General features: G+C 35.5%; 2 protein-coding genes across 2 annotated transcripts; one reads left to right on the top strand and one right to left on the bottom strand.

Moving 5' to 3' along the window:
- Positions 1 to 448: 448 nt before the first annotated feature.
- On the bottom strand, positions 449 to 26,426 carry LOC135690562 (putative ATP-dependent RNA helicase DHX35). Its single transcript, XM_065208152.2, has 31 exons — positions 26,237 to 26,426; positions 24,498 to 24,631; positions 23,978 to 24,061; positions 23,719 to 23,727; positions 22,958 to 23,035; positions 22,136 to 22,240; positions 21,656 to 21,717; positions 21,269 to 21,338; positions 20,984 to 21,043; positions 20,020 to 20,066; positions 18,974 to 19,042; positions 18,360 to 18,488; positions 15,630 to 15,711; positions 13,221 to 13,259; positions 12,623 to 12,680; positions 12,375 to 12,428; positions 11,676 to 11,750; positions 11,350 to 11,373; positions 10,848 to 10,896; positions 9,888 to 9,963; positions 9,250 to 9,304; positions 8,965 to 9,060; positions 8,322 to 8,416; positions 7,421 to 7,498; positions 6,826 to 6,874; positions 6,536 to 6,616; positions 5,268 to 5,349; positions 4,051 to 4,122; positions 3,566 to 3,623; positions 1,795 to 1,848; positions 449 to 1,411 (listed from the first exon to the last, which is right to left on the bottom strand). Exons 1-31 carry the CDS (start codon positions 26,274 to 26,276, stop codon positions 1,370 to 1,372), a joined length of 2,106 nt encoding a protein of 701 aa, XP_065064224.2. The 5' UTR covers positions 26,277 to 26,426; the 3' UTR covers positions 449 to 1,369.
- LOC148960335 (uncharacterized) lies at positions 13,244 to 15,470 on the top strand. Its single transcript, XM_089116154.1, has one exon. It carries the CDS (start codon positions 14,342 to 14,344, stop codon positions 15,287 to 15,289), a length of 948 nt encoding a protein of 315 aa, XP_088972280.1. The 5' UTR covers positions 13,244 to 14,341; the 3' UTR covers positions 15,290 to 15,470.
- Positions 26,427 to 27,229: the final 803 nt, after the last annotated feature.

The following is a 27,229-nucleotide window of genomic DNA, read 5'->3' as shown; positions in this document are numbered from 1 at the left end:
TGAATCGAATACAATACGTATTCCATAGTCTGACAAAAGTGTGAAGTTACTACCCCCATACATAACTGTTCTTTGCTGGATTTAATATGATTGGAATGTTCGGGTTCAGGGTAGTCGATTTCATTCCGCGAAATACAATTGTTCCTTGTTTTGATCTTAATAATAAGTACAGTACATAACATCTTATCCGCGTTTCTTGGGGATTAATCTGGACCAAAGCTACGTAAAGCTATAAACACCAAAGTAGCTATATGTACACTGGTTTCTGCTAAGACGAGTGACACTTGACTCTTTAGAAACTTTTCAGGTAATCTGGTCAGAATTCTAAAATTCTAAAAATAGCGTTTTGATGACGTCACTTTGCCACTCTATTTCCTCAAGACAGGGCCTGCCACGGAGACCCACAACCCAAGCCTCAGAAACAGCAATATCAAAAATACAAAGAGGATATACATCTCAAAAATATTCAAAGGAAGGAACTGTCTGTGCAAAAACTTCACAAAAGTGGTCTCCAGTCATGAATGTAACGCAAGAACGTAATGTAACCTTACACTGAACGTTGTTTGCTGATCAAATGAACTCTGTAGACAACTGAAGCCGTAATATGTAATATGAAGACGACTAAAAAGCTACAGAAAATACGATATTTGACAGTAACAAACTAATATTTGTTAACTCCATCAACTTAGTTCAACAAAGCTGCAACTGCATTAACTATACAAAGAGCTCTTTTGAATAGTTATCTCAACACTATGCAAAAAACATGTGCGAGATGCAGTGAACAACCATTCAACATCTATGAATCGTTATATCTTGTTACGAAATTTACGGCTGGCATAAGTATTACATAATATGAAAGCAAAAAAACTGACCTAATAAATTTATGGGAGTTAAATAACAAGAACTTTTACAAGAATCTTTCCCTATGCAGATTAGTGGCTTATTAAGAAACGATTAGAAGCCATAAATGTTCTGTCATAAAGACAGAAAACACCTAGGGTAAGGGGGGGGGGCGGTATAAATATAGCCCCTTTCAGGGTATCTACAGAGATATTGTCACTCAGTTGTAGATATCCAGTATTGTTGTAAGCCCATCGCATGCCTCAAATAAGGATTGCTCTTTGAGGTTCGAACCATCTGGAAATTTTCTCTGCAGCTTCTTCATGCAGAAGCGTTAAAAGGACGCGAGGTTACGCACAATCCATCTCAAGGCCGCTTCTATTTGTTTGAACAGGCATAAAGTGCGATCAGCTTTAAAAGCGCTAGCAATAACCAAGACAATCTCTCCTTTAATTGTGAGCTCATCTGTTGCCCATCGTATTGGATCGTTTTGACTGGATACATGCATGATTGCTGCCCTGTGCATTGATTACGTCTCAAGGCGTGCTCGTTTGCTCATCACTGACCGCTCCTGCAAATTTGTTGAAAATTCTCAATGATAAATAAGAAGTGTACCACACATTTGCAACTGCAATGTCCCAAGAAAAAGCCCTTGAAAAAATCCTTTCAAAGAATTTTTATTTTTGTCCCAGCCAAAAAACATTATCATTGGGTCACTTACAAAACCGACTCAATGCGCAACCTTATTTTGCTTAAAAAGGGTTATCTCGTAAAACTCAGAGAGACTTACAGGACTTTGACTAACATAACCCCACCCCCTCCCTTCCCCCATTCTAGAATGAGTTTGTCAAAGGTGCAACAGCTCTGAAGGGCGAGTCTATTACTGTAGTTAGAGGTTTCGTTAGTTGAACTGTAGTATCTCAGAATGATATAAGAAAATGCAAGCCACCCTACCGTCCCATACTCGTAATAATGGGGTGCCAGCTCGAGCAACCAATCAGGATCAATCTAAAATGGAAAGGAATAAACTCAAAGGAATAAAAGAATCAATATAAGAAAAATACAAGAACAAAGCCAATGGTTTTTGCCTCAAATTTTCTTACGTTTTGTTTAATAAAGTGTCCGAACTTTCCATTCGTACAAATACAATGGCTCGTTTGTTAGAAAATGCTGCGAAAGGTTTTTAGGAAACCAATCGAAGATTCATACAATAATTGATGTTTATTGATTTCTTCGCCCTGTCTTGAAAAAAAATTCTAACCGCATGCATTTATCATTTTAGCCACCCACCCCCGAATGAACTAAGCCTCACCCTGAAAATTCCATGCAAATAAAACGACTAAGGTGATCTGGACAAAGCACCCCAAAAGGAAAAAAATGTCATTAGAAAATTATGAGTTTACGAGACTTATCACGGTGTAGCTTCCGACCATAAACACCACAAGAAACGCAGCCATGTCAGCCATGACCACAAACTCACTCCCTATCTTAGCTTTTAGCCAATCACAATCAAACACAGCTCTAAATCTTTCTTTGAATGCCATCAGTAACAAAATCTTCACAACCACAGAAAAATTGCTCAACTCTGCTTCTTTATCGCAACACAGTGGGATAATCATACAGGGATTTTCATACTTTCCCTAGGAGACACAATTATTAAACTTACCGGGGGATTCTGTAGACCTTTCAAAAGAGGGTTTGAATCACTGAGAGAGGCGTTTATTACCAAAAATGTTAGGTGTTGCTCAGAGAAAAACGTTTAACAGATAAACCAGTTGATTACACACGAAAAACTTCCGGTTAATCCTTTAATGATAAAATGAATACACCATAAAGCTATTCTAATTAGCACGATCATGGCATTTCAGAATTTCGTTGGTCAAAAGGGAACTTAAACACGACAAGTTAGCTGTTACTTTGGAATTGGATGTCAACGAACGTCTTTAAAATTAGAAGCAGGGTCGCTGAGAGGATTCGGAGACCCTGAGGCACAACTCAAAGATGCTCCCCCCCCCCCCCCTTCGAGCGAAGCGAACCGAAAATTGTTGCGACCACGCCTTTTAGATTACCGCGAAATACATTTCAGACAATCTTTTGCAGTCATTTTCTTGCAGTCGTCCAAAACATTTTGCTATTTTATGCACACGTTTGTTACGTAAGCTTAATGCCATGCTTAGAATAGAATTCATTATTTTATGAGTTCCCCTAGACTTCGAGGCTATTTGCCCCCTTTTAGCGGCACTGATTAGAAGCAATACGATATAACACGGGTTTTAGCCATACTTATCCATTAACACCTAATGAAATCGCTCTATTCCTATGAAATACAACAGCTAAACCAAAATATAATGACAATTTTGATCCAACAATACTCGCTTATCACACCAGATGATTAGGACACGAAACACGCAGAGAAACCCAAAATATTAGCATTCACTACTTAATACCAATATAAAAATGGTAAATATATTTAACAGATTTTCTGCTACTGTCCAGCAGATTTTGGATAACGTTTCTGGACAATGCGTTGACCCATAAACAACAAGCTAGCCTCCTGCTGTCTTTGTGTAAAGAGCCTCCTACACATTCAATCTAACCAGTGACGGCCTAACCAACGAGATAGTCCAAAGGAAAAAATACAATATATAACTCATAGCCATCTAATTAATTACACATCTATCCAAGTAACATGACCTTATAACTCAAATAGAATCTTTGTACTTACAACTGTTACATCTCTCATATATTCTTTGCCTGTCAAAAGAACCTGGTTAAAAACCACCCTAAAAGTGAACAAATAATCAGTGCATTAGTTAGGTAAAAGCAAATATTAAGCAAAATGTCAACTAACCGAGCAGATAACTTTTAATAAATTAACTCGTTTATCACGCATTTAACACTGTACAAACTGTATGCTTCTAGATGATATGAACCAACTTTAAGCTACTTCCACACATTCAATTTTTTAACAGCAACAATGCTCTGAAAAGTATATGAGGGGTTTTTAGCTTAGATCAGTTATTGCTGTGAGTATTTACATGGAAATACATGGAAATTTACTGACATGTAGTGAGAGGTGTTTAGTATGGACCAATTATTCTTCTGAGAATTTTCTATTATATGAATAAATACATGGATATGTCGTAACATGATATAATAATCTGGAAATTCGGCCTACGGTCGGACGGACGGTACCTGATATCCACTTACCACTGAGGAGGAGTCTCAGTCGATAGGACGCTCTGAGGGTGAAGATGCAGTGAGTGATCGTCTCTTACCGTCCTAAAGGGGAGTAAAAGGGCAAACATGAGCAAAATGAACATGGAAAAGATTTTAGATGTGATTTGACGAGCAAAAGTCAATTTATCTATTTATCTATTCATCTATTTGATTCCTTCATCTAATTTTCTTGTAAAAATATGTAATGTTATTCCCCTTTGTCTTGTTTGTGGTTTTCTGATATCAATTCTGTTTTGAGGTGTTAAATTAGTGTTACATTTATTTTTTATGTAAACTAAGGCATCCAACAGCAATTTAAGTTTTCGGCGTCCTAAATCTACATTCAAATACTAAAGAGATAGAAAGAAACAGACAGATACAAGCAAATGCAAAAATGAGACAGAAAGATAAAGTAGAAAGGGCAAATAAACAAATAGAGATGGATAAAAATAGTAAACGACAAGGAGAGATAAAGAGAGACAGAAAAACACAGTGAAAGAGAGTAGGAAACTGACAGAGACAGGCATAAAGTATGAGACAGGCAGATAAAGAGGGGTCAGATAGACACAGGGAGACGCAGGCAGATGCAAGAAAAACTTACGAGTGACAAAGAAAGAAGGGAAAGATAGAGAAAAAGAAAAAAGTTTAGGAAAAAGGGGGACATGCAAGGGCAAAAATAGACAATGAGAGCAGAAAGTGACAACAAGAGACAGTAAGAAACAGACAGAAAAAAACAGTAGAGAATGAAAAAGAAAGCTAAGGGAGAGATAGAACAAGACAGAGAAAGACCGAAAGATAATGGTAAAACAAAATCTGTCGAAAGATGCAAAACATAAAACCGACGATGACTAGATCTACAGCTAAAAAGATACATTGAAGAAGATAAATAGAAGATATGCTGTAGAATGTGACAAGGAAACTAAAATAAAAAGGACAACCTTGTGTTCTAGTATGCCAAGTTTTATGTTACAGGAAAGAAAGGGGGAAACTGCTTTTTATACAACCACAGAGGCATCATGCAAAAAAGGTTTTTCTTCTGAAGAGTGTACATTAAAGCCAAAGAGTGCTACTTAACCTCAGACATTGGTTTGACTTGAAAGCAACTTTAACTTTGACTAAGTAGTATAAAGTTTATATCACAAGGTTATACAGGTCGTGTCTATTCTAACAAGACATCAATAAAACAAGTAAAACATAGTGCTACGCACCTATATTCGCCAGCTGGATGATATTTTGCCACATTTGCAAAAAATCCTGATAAAATACATTTTCTGATTTTTTCGTCATCTCCTGAAAAAATCAAAAATAAGATTGTGAGCAACAGAAAGCAAAATAATTTTTTTCTATTTTAGGATGAGAATGCGAAACAATCTATCTCCTGCTTTACAAAACCGTTTCTCTTTTAAACTTTTGCGAGTTAGGGCGACACAAGATCAGGCCTTCATACAATTTTATGTACTCAGCTACTCAGCCCTTGTCGCGAATTTTGGAAATTTCGAGCCATTCCTTTAGAAATGATAATTTAAATGAACATAGACCTGCTTATCTAAATTTTACCTGTGATCATTTTCTGTTATCTAAAACATGATCTTCTTTATATACGATTACAAAAATAGAGAGACAAAAATCCAGTGAAGCAAGAGGGATTATATGCAAATCAAACTTTGCGTGACTTCTCTCTAATTAGTAAACATAAATTATTCTAAAGGCTTCTAGTTTTAAAAGGTGCAAGATTTCGAAACCAGCTGACAATGGAAAGAAATCGTGAATTTTCATTCACATTTCACCCGAGACTTGCCACGTTTAAAGACACCGACCATATATCCAACAGCTGGTTCTATCCTTGAAAACTCAAATAGATATTTACTTAATTTGCAAGGATTAAAAGAATCTTACTCCTTTAAGTTACAATCAATCCCCATTATTTATTAATGCACCTCTTAAACGCTTACCGCTATTATGCCAATATATCTGAATATCAAATTATGGTGGCTTTCAAAACCACAAGAACAGGTTAAAACTGGCTTTGCTAAGGCAGGTAAAAAATAGGCATCAAATGCGAAAGGTCTTAAAATCACTAAAATGAAATTTTTTTCTTTGCAACTGGCATATATTGGAAACTGTTTAGCAGTACATCCAGTTCTAAATAATGCAACACAACTAGGCGGGCATTGAAATATCTAGCTGCAAGTAAGTTATGTGTTGTTTCTAAGAATTACTGTGGGGAACCAAAAATGCAAGCTGTGTCGCTAAAACATATCAAATTCTAACGAAATATACAAGTGTACATAAAGTTTTATTGAAAATATCTGTTACCACCAGTACAATTTACTGGTCAGCTTAGACCATCTCCTTTGGCTTCAACCTCCGGTAGATATACTCTCTTTGTCTCTTCTACAAAAAATTATACTTTGCTGGACGCTAAGGGTCCAGTAAAGAAAAACTGTTAGCAAAACCACGAAAATTAGGCACAAACCTTCGCAAGAAACTACTGGGACTTTATACCGCTTCATGATTGCCTCAAGCTGCCCTTTAATTCTTACTGCATGGCTTAAAGCTAAAAAAGAATTTGCATAAATATTAAAGACTTTTTGAGCTCCCTTGATTTAAAATTTATGAATTGATATCAATACCAAATGTAATCTCGTAACCTTGAGAGAAAAATTTATAGATACATATTTAAAAAATCAATTTATAGTTACTTGAGGTAGAATATAAGTAATAGTATGAAACATGATGTACTAAGTTTAGGTTTCGTGTCCCTACCTTTAAAGTTAAGGAAGTTTTCATGACACCATTTAGAATTCTTGTTATACTAGGTGTAAGAAAGAGAAAAATTTGAGAATTAAAATCTACGAAGAAGAGGTCTCAAAAAACCGTTTAACAAGTTTGTTCAGTTTGTTCATTTACAGAATATTTCATTCTCCGGCGGTATTCGTTATATTTTCCACAGGCAAGCAGTGCTGATTGGAGACCTTTACAGTCATGTACTTGCGCTTCTGATTGGCCTACTTCGATCCCAGCTGGATATATATTTCCTAGCTTAGAATTTTCGATCATTAAATTTACATTTTATACTCCAACGAAAAGTTTCAGTTTGTTATAAGTACTCCTTATTTCTCTGACAATACTTACTGTACAATAAATAAGGACGTTATTTGGGTCGCTTTCTTTCTATCTTTTAATCGAAAAAGTCCCCTTGAACAAAATTGAAAATGTTTTCTCACAGCAGTAAGCCATTACGTCTTATTGTCCGGGTTGCTGTATTACAGAACTACAGTGGGTATTATCAAAGAGCAATGGGACTCGTGAATTGATTGAATTAGAACTGAGTAAAAAAGTGGGGTCATTATGACCCTACCTTAACAAATGCTCGATAAACATTTAGTAATGTTAAATGATCTCCTTCGTGAACAGAAAACTTCAATTTCGCATGATCCTGCAGAAAAAATAATTAAATCATGATAATGTAAAAATGCATGTGCAAGCTGAGATATTTCTGCTTTAATAGTTGACTAGCTTACGCTGATATGCATCAGTGATATATTGTGACGTATATACTGTGATATACCTTAAACCTATAGTCAAGCTTGCATATAGTTGATACCTGCAAGAGGCAAGTTACTGTCAGTTGTAGGGTGATAAATTCGGTAGTTCATTTAGGGCTGTTCATCTGTACATCACTTACCAATGAATCAATTTATTAACCAATGAATCGATTTCAGCCCAAATGAGGGCTTAGTAAAAAGCAAAAGTTTGCTTGCCAGAGTGAGGATGTATTAACAATTTCTCCTTCCAGGGCGGGGCCTATTCAAGATGGAGGGCTTTAAAGAGGGGAGAATTTCGAAGATTTACATTATGGTCTTAAAAAAACGCTGTTCTATATAAAAATAGGCATGGACGTAGCGGAGGTTGAGCAATTAGGGGGGATAAGTATGAGTCTTGCCCGAATACTGTTGTTTCATCGAGATAAAATTGCCAGAATAGGCCTGAGATTCGATAAATGTTGTCTCCTACGTCTATGAATAGAGGCCAACCGTACGCCATAGCTGCAGGTATGCATCAAGTAGGATGGGCAAGCTTTGTGGTACACAGCCCTATCACAACCATGCAGATGAAACTGATTATATGTATAAGTTAATGGATTGAATAGCAATTCAAATTATTAGTAAAAACATTTGCCCTGTGTAAAGCTCTCTGAGGAAGTTGCAGACAAAGTGAAAGTGGTATAATAGACGTACAGAAAGGAGTTCAATACTCACAGCGGCTTTCCTTTTGTTATGTGGAATAATAAAGATATTTTCGAGCTGAAGCATCGCAGCTATTTGAAGGGCTTCTTCTGAACAGCCAAACTCTCCTGTAAATACAAATTGATAACCTCTCTTATGGTTATGAGCTGATTTACACGTCATTTTGATAAGGAGATTGTTATCATGCTAGACTATATTTACTATTCTCCAAAAACTTTTGTGGTAAAAATTTGCTGAGCATTATCTGTAACTTTCTCGTAATAAATCATAAGTTTTCCTATACATAAATCCACACACACTACCTATAATACTCTTAGCTGAAGCTATAATGAAAAAAAGGGAGTAAAGTTTTACAGGAATTAGCTTTCAATTCAGTGTTGCTAGTGAAATATCGATTGGCATCATCAAATTCTTTATACATCTCATTTGTTGTTATTCTTTTACAAAGACGTTTTTAAGCTCATTCAGTACAACCAGCTGTAACATACTGAGACTGTGCTCATTTTTTAAATCATTCTTCATTTTCTTTCTTCCCGGTAATCAAGCTTACAAAACATCAAAATCAAGCTTGTTGGAAAATGATTTGGCGTGAAACAGTGTAAAATTCATCTAAGCTGTCCTGTTCTTTGATTATCAAGGAAACCATAAAACCTACCTGAATTAAGTAGCATCTTGGCAAACATTGGACCAACAGGAAGCTCCGCCATGCGAAGTCCAAGAGGGTCTGTTAGGTCTCCACTTTCGTTAACAGCTGAATAGAAAGAAAGTTAAATCTTCGTGGATATCAAGGACACCAGTATATCATAATATTCACTAAACATGATCATTTTGGTAATTTTTTGTGGCTTTCACTAAGCAACCTTTTTGGTTAGACAGCTATTTAGAAAGTGAAGGAAATCATGAAGCATTTAAACCACTGACGCAAAGGAGACAAGTTTACCTCCAAGTGCGTACAAAAGTTCCAGCCCTCGAACCATACATTGTGCAGGTGGCCTCTAAAGAGGAGAGAATTTTAAAAAAATCAAAATAAATCGTTAAAATTATGCAAAAATTGAATAATTAAGACAGGCAAAAAACAAAAGACAAATGACAATTCCACGATAATTAACTACACTGCAAGACTTCTGTCAACGGACAGCACCTCAATACACAGACCATCAAACGGCATACAAGCAACTGTGTTCCAATGTCCTTTCTTTGCAAAAAAAGCTTTGTAGAAGTAGCTTGCAGACAACGGACACCTGTCAACAACGGACATCTGCCAACAACGGACACCTCCCAAAAACGGACACCTCCCAACAACGGACAGTAGCACTGGTTTTAAGGGTGTCCGTCATGCGAAGGATCTACTGGATTATGACACAATCAGAATAATCATGTTTTTCTTTAAGAGAAAACAACTATAGAACAGAGCGACATGGTGAAGTATTATAATTAAAAAACGCAGATTCAGGCATCTGTCTGCATTGAGTTACATTTCAAATGATTCTTTATCAAAGTGAGACTGAAACAAATACATGAAAACGAATGTCAAAATGGTACCTTTTTCAGCAGCAAAGAAAATTACTAAATACTTGCCGAAAGAAAAGGGAAACGTAATACATTTGAAATTCCAAGACTTTTCAATTGAATGATGACAGGAGCAAGATCAGATCTGCGAGGAGTAAAAGGTATCGCTTTAAACAAAATTTAATTTTTAAACAGCTCTTTTTGTCAGAAATAACTTGAGTCATAATATGTGAACATGGTCGTCATGGTCGTCTTAAGCTTACTTGTTCAAGTTAGGAGGTAAAAGCTGAAGAGGGCCAGGTTCGTTTTATCATTCCTCAGTTTATTTCTGACAAACAAGGTTAGTTTATGATCTTAACCCAAATGGAATCTCAAGACGGCCTCATGCAAGACGGCCTCAGGGTCTTATAACGTAAAACCGTTTTCAGACTGGCAGATTTATATTTCTTAATCAAGATCTGAAAGAGATTATGGCTAGGCTTCTGGTTACAGAAATATGACGTAAATTGTAATGAGTCGGGAGAAAGTAAACCGCTTACCTCCTACTACCCATTTCCTATCGGAAATTTATCTAAAAAAGCAGGTTTTCTGGGCAGGGAATCAACAGAAACAATTTCGCTAAAACAACATGTTTCAATTCACTTCATACTAATCTTTTCCCTTGCTGAAATACATAGGACATCCAAAACTTCAATTGAAAGGACATCAAAAGCAAATTCCAGGAACACAGGCCAAGCTATGGATATTATGTATCAGGAGATATTATGTATCAGGAGATCCTTGGTATAATGTTTTCGCAGCATTCGTGCGTCACAACCTCCCTTTCATGACGAGTTTAAGAGTTGTCGTGTTTACAAGCAGAGTATTTAGTTACATTCTTTGATGATGTAAATAGTTGTTATGTTCATGAAATTAGTTAAAAACACAGTTAAAGCTCATCTTATTTAGGCCATATCTTGAAAGCTTACAAAATCTTAATCTCTAATTAAATCAGGGTCCTTCTAAATTAATCTCATCACTGGTAAATACCTTTGCATTTCGGGACATGTACGTTTTTCAAGATCCAAGTAGCTGTCCTCTGAGAGGGAATTATAAAAACCCAGGTTGAAAAAAATCAGTTATAAAATAAAATTATGTTTGATAAAAATATGGTTGACAAATATGGGCTATTTTTACCTTAATAATATCAAGCTGAGAGTTAATCGATCTAAGATACTGCAATATGTTAGTTAATTTTAAAGAAACATTTGTTGAGATCAAATGCAAAACACTAAAAGAGGCACACATTAAAACATTTTCCTTCAAGATGCCCATCACGTGCATCAATTACTACCGGCTTGATGAAAAAGTGTTGTAAGGTTTAAACCATTATCAAGAAAAAATGAAAATATACTGAAGTGTTCATTGTCAAAATGGCTCTCTTGTTAGTTTGCAGTTGTATGCAACGTATGCTTAACTTGAGCTGATATACCGAGTTTCTTAACAAAAAGCATATTCATTTAAGATAATGTTGGTCACTATCAAAGGCTACCTGTGTAAAGTCTGTATGCTTTGCCTATGAAACAAAATACATTCGCGATTATAGAAAATAGAATTGAGAAATTTAATGCATGCAGTCTAAATACCTTTATTCATTTTTAAAACCCTAACAACTGGGGACGACTAGAACATTTTAATATAGGGCAAGAAAAAAGGGTAAAGCCAACAAACCATTTCAAAGCAGTTTTTGTAGAAACTGATCTTGAGCTAGACCTCTTTGATGTGAGACACATAAAAATGACCATTAGGTTTACGATTGAGGAGCTACTTTGTTACAAAGATGACACTGAGGAAAGGGAGTAATAAAGAGGGCATTACCTGCTCTAACCCTGCCAGCTCTTCCAGCTCTTTGCTCAGCTGATGCCTTGGATAATGGAACAACTACCAGAGACTCTGAAAATAGGTCTTCCTCTAAAAATTTGCTTTAAGTGATGCTTTGTTAAGTTATATACAACATACAGGAAAAGATTGTAATGAAAGCTTGACTCAGCTAAACGTTTTTGCAGATATGGGTTATGCAGTACTTGAGTAGCTTAGTTACTCAACGTCCACTGATTTGTGAAAGCTAAAGGCCGTGTTTCGCTATCACCACTGTCCTGTGAGCTAGGCCTGCTCCATATCTACAATCCTAGACAAACCTGTTGAGATAAACTCCTAAAAAAATGTCAGGTAGCATTTACGTGTATAGAGAGAGACGTATCATTTCCCTCACACTTTAAATTTAGGGCACATATATTTCATGATAAAACATCATTTGATTAAAAGCAGAGACACCAACATTGAAACGGAGCACGGGTTGCAAAACCACAACACAATCTTCCAAAACTTTCAATATGGTAAATTCATCTTGTGGTCTCATCGCTCATTACATGGAGTAAATCAAGCTTAAAATGAGACAAGCCTGTTTCAAACATTGTTACAATCAAAATGATCTAACCCTTAAGTTAATATCTTAGATAAAAAGCAATGAGATGGTTTTCAAGTGAACGTAAACCTGTGAATAATATGATAACATACCGATTCCTGAAGTGGCGTTGTAGGCTTTCAGCTTGACGAATCCAGAGTCTACAACTAAAATCAATCAAGTTTTGCAATCAAGATAAAATCTGTCGAGGAAATATTAATGAGAGGAGTACAAAAGCTATGTCAATTGCCTTGTCACTTCAAGTTAAGTTTCATTTATACCTAAAACAAACACAAGTCCTAGACGTTGCTATTTTCAGAGTGCATAACTAAGGCCATACTATATGGAACACTAAACTTACCATATACGATGCCATTGATTGTGATTGACGCCTCTGCAATATTTGTGGCAACGACAACCTACAGAAACGTTTTATATCATATTTAATCAATTACATATTAGTAACATGTGATCTTATCAGTTACACACTTGCAGTTATGTTAATTAATCTTAAATTTTTACAACTCCATACTAACAGCTTGAGAACTAAAATGAAAAACATAGCTTTCATATCTTGCTGTAACTATCGGATGGGATGAACGTGTTAAAACGTCACATAGTTTCAAAGTTAGAGCCTTGGGGTTTTTCTCCACCATGAGCATAAGGACAGCAAATTTTGTTGAGTTGTGATAAGTATACAACCTGAGAAACTTGTTATTTCGAAAAAGATCATCCAAGTTAATCCCTTTCGTTTGAACATACATAGAACATGACTAGACTACATCGTCTGACCTTACAAGCTCCGCAACGACCAAGAGGTAGAAATCATAAATGCGGTATTGGATGGTAGTGGAAGATTTTCCTATGTAAAGCAATGTGACGACACACTAAATTATAAGCATATAAAGACACTGATTATTCACATGAATACACACACAAATGATTTCCAGACAACTCACCTTTCGTGTATTATGTGGGGTCCGCTGAAAGACTTTAAGCTGAGAAATTGAAAAGAAAATTAAAGAGGACAGACAGAAAAACTTGGTTCTCCTTGTGCTACATTAATAAAACAAGAAAATTGATAATATAACTTTAAGATGACTTGAAATTGTACGAGGAAAATAAGCGAGTTTAAAATAAGGACGTTTCGAGTCTAGCCCGTTATCAAGTGGATAACGTGATAAATTCAAGTGTTATAATGTATTTAAGAAAATGGATAGTACGTAAAACTGTGGGATTGACGATGACGTCATAGCACCTCACAAAAATGGATAGGAAATATGGCACTTACGAGAGAAGAGAAAGGGGGAATTAGTCAGACATGCCATGAGAGAAGGGAATGTTGGGGACATCTTGAGAAATAAAAGGCTTTTGCAAGAGATTACAAAGCAATAAAGAAAAGCAACGTTAAGCAGTCAAGATGACTGAAAGGGCTGCTGAAAAAGTTAGAGAAGATACGAGGCACGAACAAAGAAAAGCATGGTTTTTATCACAGTCCGTCCACATGCTGTGATTTTTATGCACTTTGTTCACCACTTCCTATAAAACAGGCATCAAAATTAAGTAATTCCTTATCAAACAACATAGCAACATATATTTTTTTCCGAAAAAGGAACTTATCTGCAACAACTCCAACGATAAAAAGTTTACATCTCGTGCAAAAACAGACTTAAGTTATGCTTAAACCTCGTGCAAAGAAAGTTGTTTAAATTGAAAAATTGCTTGATAAGAAAATTGATTCAAGTTGCAGTCTAATTTTGGAACTTGACTGCGAGGCATCCCCGATAAAATTTCATTTTGTCCTTGTTGTACTGAAAAGAAAACTACCAAATTTGAAGCTAGTCGGCCGCGAAGAGAGACGTTTGACAGCGGCTCTTGAATGCGGAAAATTCAATAAAACTCTTTAACATTTAGAAGCCCATTCAACGTGCACCTTAGACGGAATCAGACTGAATTTTCGCATACATACAAACAAGCTTGATTGTTTATTTCATTATCTCAATTTAGTAGAGAGAATCATTTGTTGATTCAGCTTCTATAAGAACTGGTGGTATCTTCATATACGAACTAAAGAAGATCGATGCTCATGTTGGATCTGAAACTGCTACGAATTTATTACACTAAACGAACGAGGAATATCGGTATCATGACCTCAGCTGCCATTTTGATAATCAAAACATTGTCTTTATGCATTCTTACGGCATCGATGTTGTTTAATGGCGCCGGTGTATACCTCTTGCACAAATCAAGGCATTTTTGTCCGAGTCAGACGATCATACTGATGAATCTAAGTATAACAGAAATCTTTATCGCCATTGGCTACATCATTCAGGACGCATTCACGCTCCATGGAAACAACTATACTATCTACTTCGAGAAGACCTTTGCCCATGTAGTCTGGGGTTTGCGTTCAGGATTTTATTCAGTCTGGTATTTAGTAATGTACTTTTTGGCAATTGACCGCTTCATGGCCTGCAATCTCGCTATAAAGCATCGGTTAATTGCAACACGGTCAAATATCAAAATGGTTCTATTTACATTATGGCTTACAGGAATGGCCAACGGGATTATTCTCTGCTTTGAATTTCACTTGTTCTACAGTGTTTACACGAAATACGTGTGGCTTGCTCTTGATGGAGTCCTTTTGCTTATGATAATTGTAACATATACCACGATATATACGCGAAGGTTCCACATGAAGAGGGTTTCAGCATTCAAAAACGTAAATGGGGTCACGTTTCGATCACGAAGAATGCAGAGCTATCAACAATTCGTAAAAGTTATCGGTTTAATAGTCCTGACATTCATCTTTTTTGAAGTCGTACCAACAATAACATTTTTAGTTATGTTTGAACTAATGTCCAAAGGCACAGAACTTGCGCTGTCATTTATCCTGTTATCGTACAATTTGGTCATTCTTAGTGATCCCTTAATTTACATATTCTTGCAGGATCGCGTGCGAGTGACATTTATCAGACAGATGCAAAAGCTTTTCAGGTGCTGTCGATCAAAGGTAGCTAATTCGTAGAACTATTTTGTAATAATAAATAATAATAATAATGCAAAATTTATATAGCACCACAATATAAAAATATTCGGTTGCGCTTTACAGTCTAAGTCCTATTTACAATGTAAAATCTAGATTAAGAATAAATAAAAACATAAGATAAAAAGCATGTTTTCATTAACAATCGAAGAAAGATGTTCATGTCCATGCTTATACCCAACCCGCCCCCCCTCCCCCCCCCTCCTCCTAAAATTTGTACATACAATAACAGTATAAACAAATCAGTGCAAATCGTTTGCATACGAAGTTATTTGATGCAAATATAGGTACTAGATGCTTCGTTCTCTGGAAAATACCTAACCTGTTCTGCAATGGGAAGTCCTCCATACATAGGAAGAACCATCAATTTCATATTTCCTAACTTGACATTTGCAGCTTCATCCCTAAAAACAATAAATGCAAATTTACGTATACGATCATGTTAAATGTATGGTGGCTTTTACCCTTCAAACCTTAATTCAACAATGTTGCCAATTTCTAAACTATATATCTTAAGTTCTATCTTTCACCTTTTCTAATAAAAAAGAATCAAGTGTATCAGCTGCCTGCTTTTCAGTCTTCATAAATTTCCTCAATCTGCTCGAGAAAACCGATCGTTATTCAGTGCTTGTAATAGTTAAGAGTTTTGTACGATCATAATGAATGTAAGGTTTGTTTAAACCTTCTGGTCTTCATTTATGAATGGTGCCAGCTTCTGGACTACATCTTCTAACAAGGATGCCGGAGCACATTTTTGAATGGAGGGGGCCATAATAATTGGCAAACTTTCATGGTAGTTTGCCACTATTATATATGACGTCACAAGCTCAATATCATACTGAAGCAAACAAGTAGGAGGGGGACTACAGCCTGGCGTGCCTGTTCAAACTATATTTTAAACCTTTCAACAAATTAAAAAAGAGATTCCTTGTATGGTTTCGTGCTTTTCAATCTTTAAAAATGGCATATAATATAATCTCCTCTAGAAAATCTATCGTTATCCAGAGGGTAACGGTTTTGCGTTTTCATGCCTCTATAAAATCTTTCTGAGTACAGGCCTGGTCTCCCTAACACTTTGTATGCAGTGTCATTTCATAATGCAGAATTTAAAGCGGATTTTGTCTCGGAAATATTGCACGACTACAAAGGCCTTTAGATGCCAGAATGAATATGGTTTAAGCACACATGACAAATTTGTGCTTTGTTCTGCAATTAAAAGACATTTATAAAAATATGTTCTCCCCCAAAAATGATCCAAAAAAGACAGTTGGTTATACTGGAAAAGTTGAATGAGGGTAGCCATTACAAATAATATGAAGCAGTGACGATTAAAAACGTGAAGAATAGAGTGTTGCATATAGATGCTATAAGACAAAGAAGTCAGAAGTATGTTCAAAGGAAAAATAAACAGCCACAGATCATTTCTAGTTCCCGTTGCCATTGCTATCAAATCATCCACAATGGATAATAGTGCAGCAGGTTTTGCGGTGCTTTCGAGCATAATTAATCAATCTTTGATTGTGAAATCTTACTAAATTAGAACTTGTTTGCCAACAGCACGGTCGGCTGTATCTTTAAAAATACAGTTGACAGGTGAATTCCGTTGCAATAAAGAATGGAACCATGAACTTTGACATCAATTTTTCACCTTTAGCAAACAACAAAATAAGTGAGCAAATAACAGGAGGGAATCGGACAAAGATCAAAGGTCATAGGTTGCAAAGTTATCCATTTGGCCAATCAAATGAATTCAGATGAGACTTAGAGCTCACTTTTTCTTAATTTTTTTCATGCCGTGCGTATGAATCAGGTTGTCATTTGATAAGCAAGGTAACACTGATTTCAAACCGTCTCCAGCCCAATAAGCGCATATTTCGAACATTTTCGCCTTTTAGATCAATGATGGTTGATCTTGCTTCGAAAATCTATGAGCTAGGCCAAAAATCAGTAATCCATTGGCAAATTTAGGCCTACGCTGGCAATATCTCTGCCAATATGGAACACATTCTACTGATTTGCGACAATTTAGAGGCATTTCGTTGTGTGCTTTAGGTTATGTTATCAAAATAAAAAAGTAAAAAATTTATATTTATGACGCCATCCTTCTGCCAAACTACTCCTCTAGTCTTGGCAAAGGCAGGTATCTTTTCCTTTTCGTTTATCTCAGAAAAGTTTAGTCAGAAATACAACCATTACGCTTGTGTGACTCTCTGTAGTGACACCCATAGTTGGAATAAATGTGCCCGATCTTGGCACAGTGGTACATACCAATGATTCCGAGGAAATCTGTGTTTCCTGCAGCTTGTTAGAAGCTCAAAGACCGATTTAAAACTAGGATGTGCACACGGGAGATATCTAAATTCTACATTTTTCTAGCGCCACCACTGAAATTAACATCACCTTAAGATAATGTATTCCACAAAATGTTCTGAGCTAGCGAAAGACTCATATAAACTCAAAATTAAAAAAATATAAGCCAAATAAAACATTTGAATACTCTGGGTAGAGCCATACGGCAGAAGACGAGCTATCCATTTTCATACGCGGTCAAAAGGAAATTCACGGAACCCAGAAAGTCTTTTTCCGCAAACGGTAGTTACTTGGAATGAAAAAAGAGTGGTTGCATTTAAATCTTATACGTAAACAACAATTTGCTGACGTCAAAGATTTCACAGTTCCTTTACCAATTCCAACTATTTTGACGATACCGCAGTAGGGTCTTTTGAACAGGCCAACTTTATTTAAATATTAGTATCTCTCAATGTATTTCTATGGCTCCTATTTGCTAATATAAGGTTGCTACGATCTTTAGAATGGCACCACATGCATTGCTTTGTTGAAATATCGTGAAGAGGTGTTCAAATATCGTGCGGAACAAAAAACGCAAATCATGGCTGTTGTTGCATAAACTCGCAAATATCAGGACCGAAACGAATGCAAGCAAACCTAGCTTGTAAATAAGAAAACTTCTGTGATGTCAAGATAGAAAGTAAGGATATTCTCGAAATGTGGATTGTTAAAAATCAAACAGGAAAATTATATTTTTACTGACCTTAGCTGTGAAACAACGTGCTCAACCTCATCTTGCCCAGTAAGAAAGGCTAAAACGTCACCAACTGGCTCATCTTTGTGAATTGACAGCACTGTTTCAACTGTTGCTTTTAGGTAGTCTGGAACAGGACTACGAAAAAATTCACATAGAAAACGGTCAGGTTGATAGGAGCACAGAACACTTTTTAGTAAAACCCTATATGTATTACAACACTTTTGAAGACGGGGACCTGAAAATGAAGATGTAGCGTTTTCTTCAGTTATTTGTTTAACTGGGCTAGACAAGCACTGTGGGAAGTGGCTAAGTCATCTGATGTATTGCTGAAGCATGAAGATTTGAGCAGACAAAAACAATAGAGAATTAAATGGGAGCCAAAATAGGAGCTGTCCCTACTTTGCCATTTGTACACGTTGGTACACGAAAAGTAACCGCCGTAGCTGGCATCATTACTACTTACAGATCGTATCTAAAACTCAACTTTCTAGACAGAAAAAGCTGAGAGCCCTGCTACAATCTTTGTGGCAATATTTCAAATCGTAGGGAAAATGAGACAATTCTTGAAAGGATATACAAAGTGTAAGATCGTGATATGTTGAACAAATATTCAAATTTACCTCTGGATGTAGAAAATGTCAACAGGAAACATCCTTCCTTCAACAGTCATGATAACAGATGAATCTTTACTAAAAAATAACATGTTAAGTTTGCATGATCATCCAATTTCCTTGAAGATACGGTTTGCTTAAAACATTATAAGTGTGTACCAAGACACCTAGGGCAAGGCGTTTTAGATCCAAGATGACGTAGAAGTCACTGATCATACAAGGATAAAAGACGAATAGTCTTCATACGCTTAAATTGAATTCAAACAGTTTCAGTTGTGGAGAGAATTTGTTTAGGGATGTCTCGGCGATTTAATGCCAGGTAAGGCCTGCTGAAAACAAATTTTCAGACAAATTCTTATTTCACCTGAAACAAGCAGAAGTATTTTCAGCGTGAAAGAGACAGAATTGTATTAGCAAATATTTCGTGAATGTTGCTGACATTTTGTTTTCCCGAATATGGATCAATATGCTTTTTTTCTCTTCAATGCTTCGATTTTTATTAATTTTGACGTTTTGTACAACACTGAAAGGTTCGTGTACCTGGGTGTTGTCAGTAACAGTAAATACATCTCTTGAGAAGAAGCAAGAAAAACCAGCAAAAGAGAATCAGCTTCACGACAATACTATTTTCAACAACAGTAATTACAAAATGAATACAGCAACACAGGAAATTCAAGATACTAGGTTGACCAGCTACAGGTTAATTGCATCAAAAGACAGTCATTTCTATACTTCCAATATGAAGAGTTCATATTGAATTTAAACATGTCAAGGTTGAATATTCACTCATGTTTGAAATTCAAACTATCAGATATTGGATAGAAACCAAATCAAGAGCCGAGATATGATTCAAAATGTGAAAGAGGGGGGGGGGGAATTTCCATCATTATATAGATTATAGAGATTCTCAAAATTGTTCAAGAAATTAAGTGCATCTATAAAAAAAAATTTGGGGGGGGGCTCAAGCCTCTTAGCCCCTTAACCAACCCCCAACCCCCCTTTCTAGGTCCTTGAACCAAACTGACCTAACCAAATGAAGCTGACAACATACAAACCTAGAATCGTGTTTACTGTGGTTGAAATTGAAGAAATTGTGAAACTCCTAGCAAAGAAGCACGCAGTTAGTCCCAAAAATTACACAATAAATAAGATAGTGTCAACACCATCATTAGAAAATGGCATTTTAATAAAAATCCTGAAAATCCTGAATCTTTTGATTCTAGTGTCTTTCCGCAAAGGAGAGTGACAATAAAAATCCGGAAATATTTATAAAGTTTTATAGCAACAATCATTACTTTGAACCTGATGGCGATTGCTTAAAGAGACTTGACGGGTGTAAGCGTCACAGCTATAGGGAAATCTTAGCGACGAAGCTTCGATTTGTTACTAGACGTTCTATGCAATAGGGTCCAAAGACACAGCACAATTCCTGTCCACACGGAATTGAATTTGATCAATTTTAAAAGACCACGACTTATAAAGGTTTAATCTCTTTAAAATAAGATTGAAGAATGGCTAGTGTTTCGCAACACATGAAGTATAGTGCAACAATATTCTAGGCTGATACCATTATAACAAGTATAGACATTTAAATCGCTAAAACCTGACATACTATTCAACTGTGAGTGGAGTGAACATGAATTGTTTAAGAGAACCGAGACCCAACCATCGATGCGAAAATTTGTCATGAAGACATAAATGCCATTTAATTGCCAATAGCTTGAAGGGTTTTTGTTAAAAGGTAGTGCTTAAATCTCAAACAACAATTCTATTTCAAATTAAGGACAAATTTTCTTTAATCGATGGACCATTTTACCGTTTAATGGTCAACCAATATATCAATATATCACATCTATAAAACCGTATCGTTAGAATTATTACCCGCAATTTAAAAATTCCGTCCCATTTCCCAGGATTCACAAATATGTAAACAGAAGGCAACAGAGCGGTGATGACGTCATAAACACATATTTTAAATATGGCTGATGCAAGTTTGAAACGTGTCAAATCTCAACAAACCTGCGCATCTAATGTTGCAGATGAAACGATCAAACGAAGATCTTCACGCTTCTTCATTATCTACGCCAATAGAAAAAAAGATATAAGATATACAATCAACTAAAGTTTCTTGTCATTTACTAATCGAAATACTCTAAAATTTCAATTTACTGTCTACTCAGATGTGTGAATTCTCCAAATATAGCAATAGGTTTCATTAAGGCAACATACTCATGTATGGTTAAACAAATCCAATGAGCAATGGGCAGTCTGACAATTGCAAAAGTTTGTTGAATGTAGGATTACCTTTTTGAGTAGGCCGGAGATTATATCAGTGTACAGTGTCCGTTCATGGGCCTCATCAAGTATGATAACGCTAGAAAGTATAATTAGCACAACAGTATATGAAAACAAACTGAGTGTAGACTTAGTCGCGTTTGAAATACTATATTCTACAGAATATAGCTATTAAATGAGTCTTAATGTAAGTATCGTATACAATCAGATAAAACTAACGTAGTTACTTGGATACAGAGTAGTTAGCTTATGATAACAAAATGAATACAGAGCATTTTATGATACCAATGACCCTTTAAAAAGTGATCAAGTTAACATTTAATAAAGGTCTACGGAAAGCTTTACGGCATAAAAATTTGAATTGATAAATCTGGATTAATTAATTAACTATTTTACCTATATTTTGATAAAAGTGGATCAGACATCATCTCTCTCAACAAATAACCATCTGTCATGAACTACGGTGGTAAAAAGATCGCATTGTCATAATCTTCAGTACAAAATATTGTTATTTAGGGTCGATGTTGTAGAGCGAGAAAAACGATGCAAGGAAGGGATCGACGGCAGATACTTCAATGAGTCAAAATGATTAATATCTTGGGGATGCGAGAGAGGTATCAAGTGGGACAACTCTTTTTAAGAATGGATTTGAGCCTTTGGGTAGTTTAAGTTCAAATTCAGTGAACTCCAAAGAATAAAAACACAACAGATATCATTGAATGATCCTTGACTCAAAAGGCTATATTGTACCTGAATAACACTCTAAACGCTTTGGTGTATAGAACAGGGCAGTTCTAGGTTGCAACATTGATTTTCAAATTCAATGCAATCATCAAGCAACTATAATTTACATTCTAGTCATTTTCCAAAACCAACCTTTATTCTTGTACGATCTGGATCTGTGCAATTATCAAACCTAATAGCGTAGCCAACATCCTCTCCAACAAAGACACCCATTTCCTCAGCAACTCTTTCTGTCACCTGAGGTTAACGAAACGGATACCGAAAATAACACTTTGAAACAATATCTAAACATAACTTAAACATCATCAGTTTCAAGGTAAAATGTCTACAGAAAAATTGGAAATTGGAAATGAAGGAAAACAAAAGAAAAGCAGAAGCAGCTCGGCCTCACAGAACTGTTTACATTTCTGGCAAGGGACGGATTTACCGGGGGTGTATGGGTGCCATTAACTTTGTGTCTTTAAATTTTGCTTCGATTCAGTGAAGAGCATATTCTGGTAGTCAGTAGAAATAAAATGATGCAAAAATTTACTTTATTTATCTTCTTATCTTCTTTATCTTAAAAAAGAAACTGAATTTTTAAAAAGGGGCATTCCCATCATTTTCAAGGCACTGTAAGGGTGTGGCACCAAAATCCAATCATTATCCAACATCCCCCAATCTTTGTCGCTAGAATCCGTCTCTGTTTCTGGCAAAGAAACAGCTGTCTTTAAATAATTGTGAAGGTACACCATATGTCAAAAAAATTTCTTTTTATAAATAAGCACTTATTTAAGGTGTTTTGCAACAATGTGTATTGCCTCTTTCTGGGTTGTAATTATTATAATCATTGCACATGATTAATGAATCTGCCTTGCTCACAAAATTCTGAATTTGACTTGCATTGAATAACTTTTTTATCACTAAAATGTCGTCCACTCTATCAATATTTCCAAACTTAAAATAAAAACCTACTTTTGTTGCAGCAACACGCCTTGGCTGAGTGACTCCAACAATTTTGCCATCTTTTGTCCATCCTGCCTCATGTAGAAACTATTCAAAAACAACAAACACAGGGTACTGAGAAAAAGCATTTGCAAACTAAAAGCATAACTTATTATTTATTTGTTTCAATTTACTGGAGATAAATAAAATATTACATAAAAAGACACATAATTATTCCATACAAAGAAATGATAGACTCTGAATTTTTCTAATGACCTACAATAAAACTCTTTGATGCTTAATGAAAGTCTGGTAGTGTAAATTTATAGATTCATGTAGCATAAATCCCTGAACTGCCACCTCCTTTTTATATACGCCATCGTGTGAGGCCATGAATAGCCTCACATACAAGCCAGTTCTTACAATTTATGCTTGTTATCCAAGATTAAGCACGTGAGTAGTACAGAATAAAAAAGCGAGTAAGCAAAGAATTTTTCAATATTTTTCATCTTATGCTTGTAGAAGTGAACTTGAAAAATTTAAAAAACATTGAAAACTATTTTTATGTCAACATTCTTATTATTTTAACGAGCCCCTTCTACACAATCTTCTTCAAATGAACATCCATGCAAAAATATGAATAAGCCCCTGGGGACTAATTTGAGGACTTAAAGTATTTCAAAATGTGATGATTAAAGACAAGAGCGTCAAGTTGAAAATATCAATTAATAAAGTATAAGAAAACTTTCCTTTTTCCTGAAGGCTTTCATGAGCCAAAACAATCAGCTTACCTGTGGCACCTATGGGTGAGAATTATAAAAAGAGTTCAAACCACTACATAGATTTCTAACAGCTTCTTTGGAATAACTCACAGTGTAAGTTCAGATTAATGCAGTTTACCTTCATTTTACTACCAACGTTTTTTGCTTTTCTAAAAATCTTTGAATTTTTGAAGTGTTATTAAAAAAATGGTAGAGGTTTAAAATTAACTACATTATACAACTTTATTGTCTGACAAAGACACAGTTCACAGAAATACAAAGCACATACCTGTGTAGTCTTTCCAGAACCTGTCTCTCCGACAAGAACTACTGTTTGAAACTTCTCAATGAGGTAAAGAATATGATTTCTATACTGAAAAGAGACAAAATAATTATTATAGAAAATATGTTGACATCAAAGTATCCATAAACGATGACTTGTAGAAAATCAAAATAATTTATCATGATTTTTTGTGTACTGAAGCTTTTGCAAAATGTTTGCAAAAAACATTGGTTTGGTGTGTAAGCTTTTTATTCAAGATTTCAACAGTTTGAAATTGTACTTAATGTGCCTTCTATGACACTGCCACTATTGGGATTGGTTGACAATGAAATGAAAGAAGAAATCCTGTAGCTTGCACTTTGGAAATAAGAAAGATATTAAGTAATGAGCTAATCTGCCAGGCTACTATAATTCTTGTCAGTCAAGCAGAGTTTGTAGTTTGATCCATAAGTAACGATACTTTCATGAAAAGTATCTTATTTTAGTGTCAATATCAATTGAAACAAGTAAGCAAAGGATTGTATACCTTAAAAACTGGTAACTCTTGTCTCTGCTTTTGAATAGACAAAGATATATTTGGGTTATATCGAAAAAATGTTCCTGCACCATCACCTTCTTCTGATCTCTCTAGGTGAACTGATGATCCAGGGGCATCCCCTCCTGGTAGAGATCAAAGTGACAACTAATTATTGTTGGCTCTTTCTTTCAGTTCAATGAAATTTACATAAAGGTTTTAATAATAAAATCGTACAGTGAAAAAGTATGCTAGCACAGAAAAGTGGAGGCAAAATAAGTATATCTTTGTCCAACACTTCTTGCGGGTACAAATGTCGGATAATGGCCTCAGGTTAGCAGAAAGATATATCCAGATGCACATAAAAAATAAGGCGTGAGGAAGAGTGATGTATATTATTTGTTCCTTGTTTTTAAACAATAAGCAATTGCTAATTTTTTATCTAGTTGATATGTCCTAGTCAAATTGAACTCTATATGTCTATACTAGTCTGGGACAATCATTTATGATTCCCAAAGACCTAAATGGAAAGACTTGCCTGCCCAATGTGCTCAAATGTGGCCAACTAAGAGGGAGGTCAATGGGCTGATTGCTTTGGGAGCTAGTGCTATGAAGGGGCCAGCCAGTATAAGTGTAAACAACTGCGATGAAAATTGAACTAAAAGTGGTTCCATTCTGCCTTAGGTGCCAAAGGATGCATCATGGCTCTTAGGATGTCAAAGCAGGGTGTCTACAATCTTGTTATCACTATCTTTCTTTGTCTTGTAATATTCAATTTAGCTACTAAATCTGTCAACTTTTCTGGTTTTTGAAGAAGACTACACATTTGAATTGCTTTTAATACTGGTCTCCCAGACATTTTAAATTTCTACCGGCTTCAAAGATGTTTAGATTGGGTGATTTTCTGTATCAAATTTGCATAATTTGAAAAGTAAGTGTTTGAGTTAATGCCCTTTAAGAACATTATTCACAGATTTGGCACTTGTCTTGATTGAACTGCGCATGAGATTTTGCAAGATATATTAAATATTCTTAAATCCATTCTTAATACTGATGATCAATACTTATTTGAAGTCAGTACCAACTTCATCGAAGTCAGTGATCAGTACAGTACTGGACTAATAATGATCAATGACAAGTCTACTCAGTCAGTTCATGATACCATATGTGATTAAGTAATAAAATGGGTCAGTCAAGTGTTGTGATTATTCACAGAACTTGTCAGCTTCATATTGTCCTTTGGGTTTTTCTTGTGTTCTATTTGTGTTCTCATATTTGCAGAGGCTTATAATTAAAAATGAGTACAATGATATTCTACATTAAACAATGTTTGATCTGGATGTGTCTTATATTGCTTAGAGCAAATGACCAACATATCTTGCATCGACAAAATAACTATCAAGTATCAATCATGTACACTATCACAAATAAAGTGAACATTTATACCAAAATCCACATACAAAAATTGCACCCTTGCATTGTACATCTGAGATCTAGTTATTGGAAACTGCCGTACTCTGCAGTCCGGCCAGTTTTTTTTAAATTAAGCTCATTTTCTATATCATAAAGTTTAATTGTATGCTTGCAGAAATGCCAGAACCGATGAGGCGGAAAAGTCAATCTTTGAAAGAAATTATTATAAATTCGTATTTTCCACTTCGGTGAAAACACGAGCAAAAATCATAACGCTTCTAAAAAATAGTTATCATACAAAGCAATTCAAAAACCAATTTTTATGCTTGGACTTATACCTGGCTTCCAAAACTTCAGTGCTGACTTGTTACTCGCCATTTACTCTCAACACAAGTGTCCTAACCCGCCTTTAACTGAGAGCACCTTTAAAGGTAAGTTTTTTTATAGATCAGTGAAGCCCAGACAGACATATGAAAACCCCGCCATTTTAGATGCCTCTGTTCTGAGACAGCTGTGAATCTGAATATGAGGCAACATATTTTTATAGATTGATTAACTCGATTAACTCACTCCTCCGGGACATATCACATATCGTTTATGCTTTTTGGGGACTTTTGAATCCCCAATCTTTTTTCAACCCCTTGTTCCATTGATGAAGATTTTTTGCTAAAGTCTAGAAATTCTAAATTTGCTTGCAATCTAGTTAAACATTCTTTGTTTCATAAAAGGTGGACCCCCCCCCCCCCTCTATCTAAATCCTTGTTTATTAAATTTTGCATTTGCTAAAATTTGCTAAGGCCTTCCAGTTGGTTTTTTAACCCTCTAATTGATTTTTATCCTCAGAGAAAGACCTTTGCAACTTCTTACAAGCAAGGTCTATTAAGACACAGACAATCTTTCAGGTTATGGAACATAAAAAATCTATGGAAAAATTTAATTAAATTTGATGAGTTTGGAATTTTTCCTTGATCAGAAGTTGGTACTTGTCTAATAAAATCCAGTACAAATCGGTGCTCTGGTCCAGTACATATCTGTCAATAAAATTTTAAAAAGATCGTTGAGAACAAAATCTCAAACGCAGTTCAAACTGGAATATAGATAGGAGCCTCGTTATGGCAAATCGGTCTGATATCATTTTGTCTACCTTGTACAAGTCAAAAATCAAAATAAAACATTGTTTAACAAGAAGGGTCATTTAGGATTTGCTTTTTGGCAGTTTTGCATTTTGAAGTTAGAAAAGTTTTTTATATAGCAGAAGTTCGATGAAGTTAGGTATTTTTTTAAATGAACACCCATTAAGTACTTCATTGAAACACAGTTAAATACAGCTT

Source organism: Rhopilema esculentum, chromosome 4 (genome assembly GCF_057945365.1).
Source record: "Rhopilema esculentum isolate cy_ngs chromosome 4, ASM5794536v1, whole genome shotgun sequence".
Lineage (NCBI taxonomy): Eukaryota > Metazoa > Cnidaria > Scyphozoa > Rhizostomeae > Rhizostomatidae > Rhopilema > Rhopilema esculentum.
Note: the sequence above shows the minus strand (reverse complement) of the source record. Positions and strands in the feature narration are given on the sequence as shown.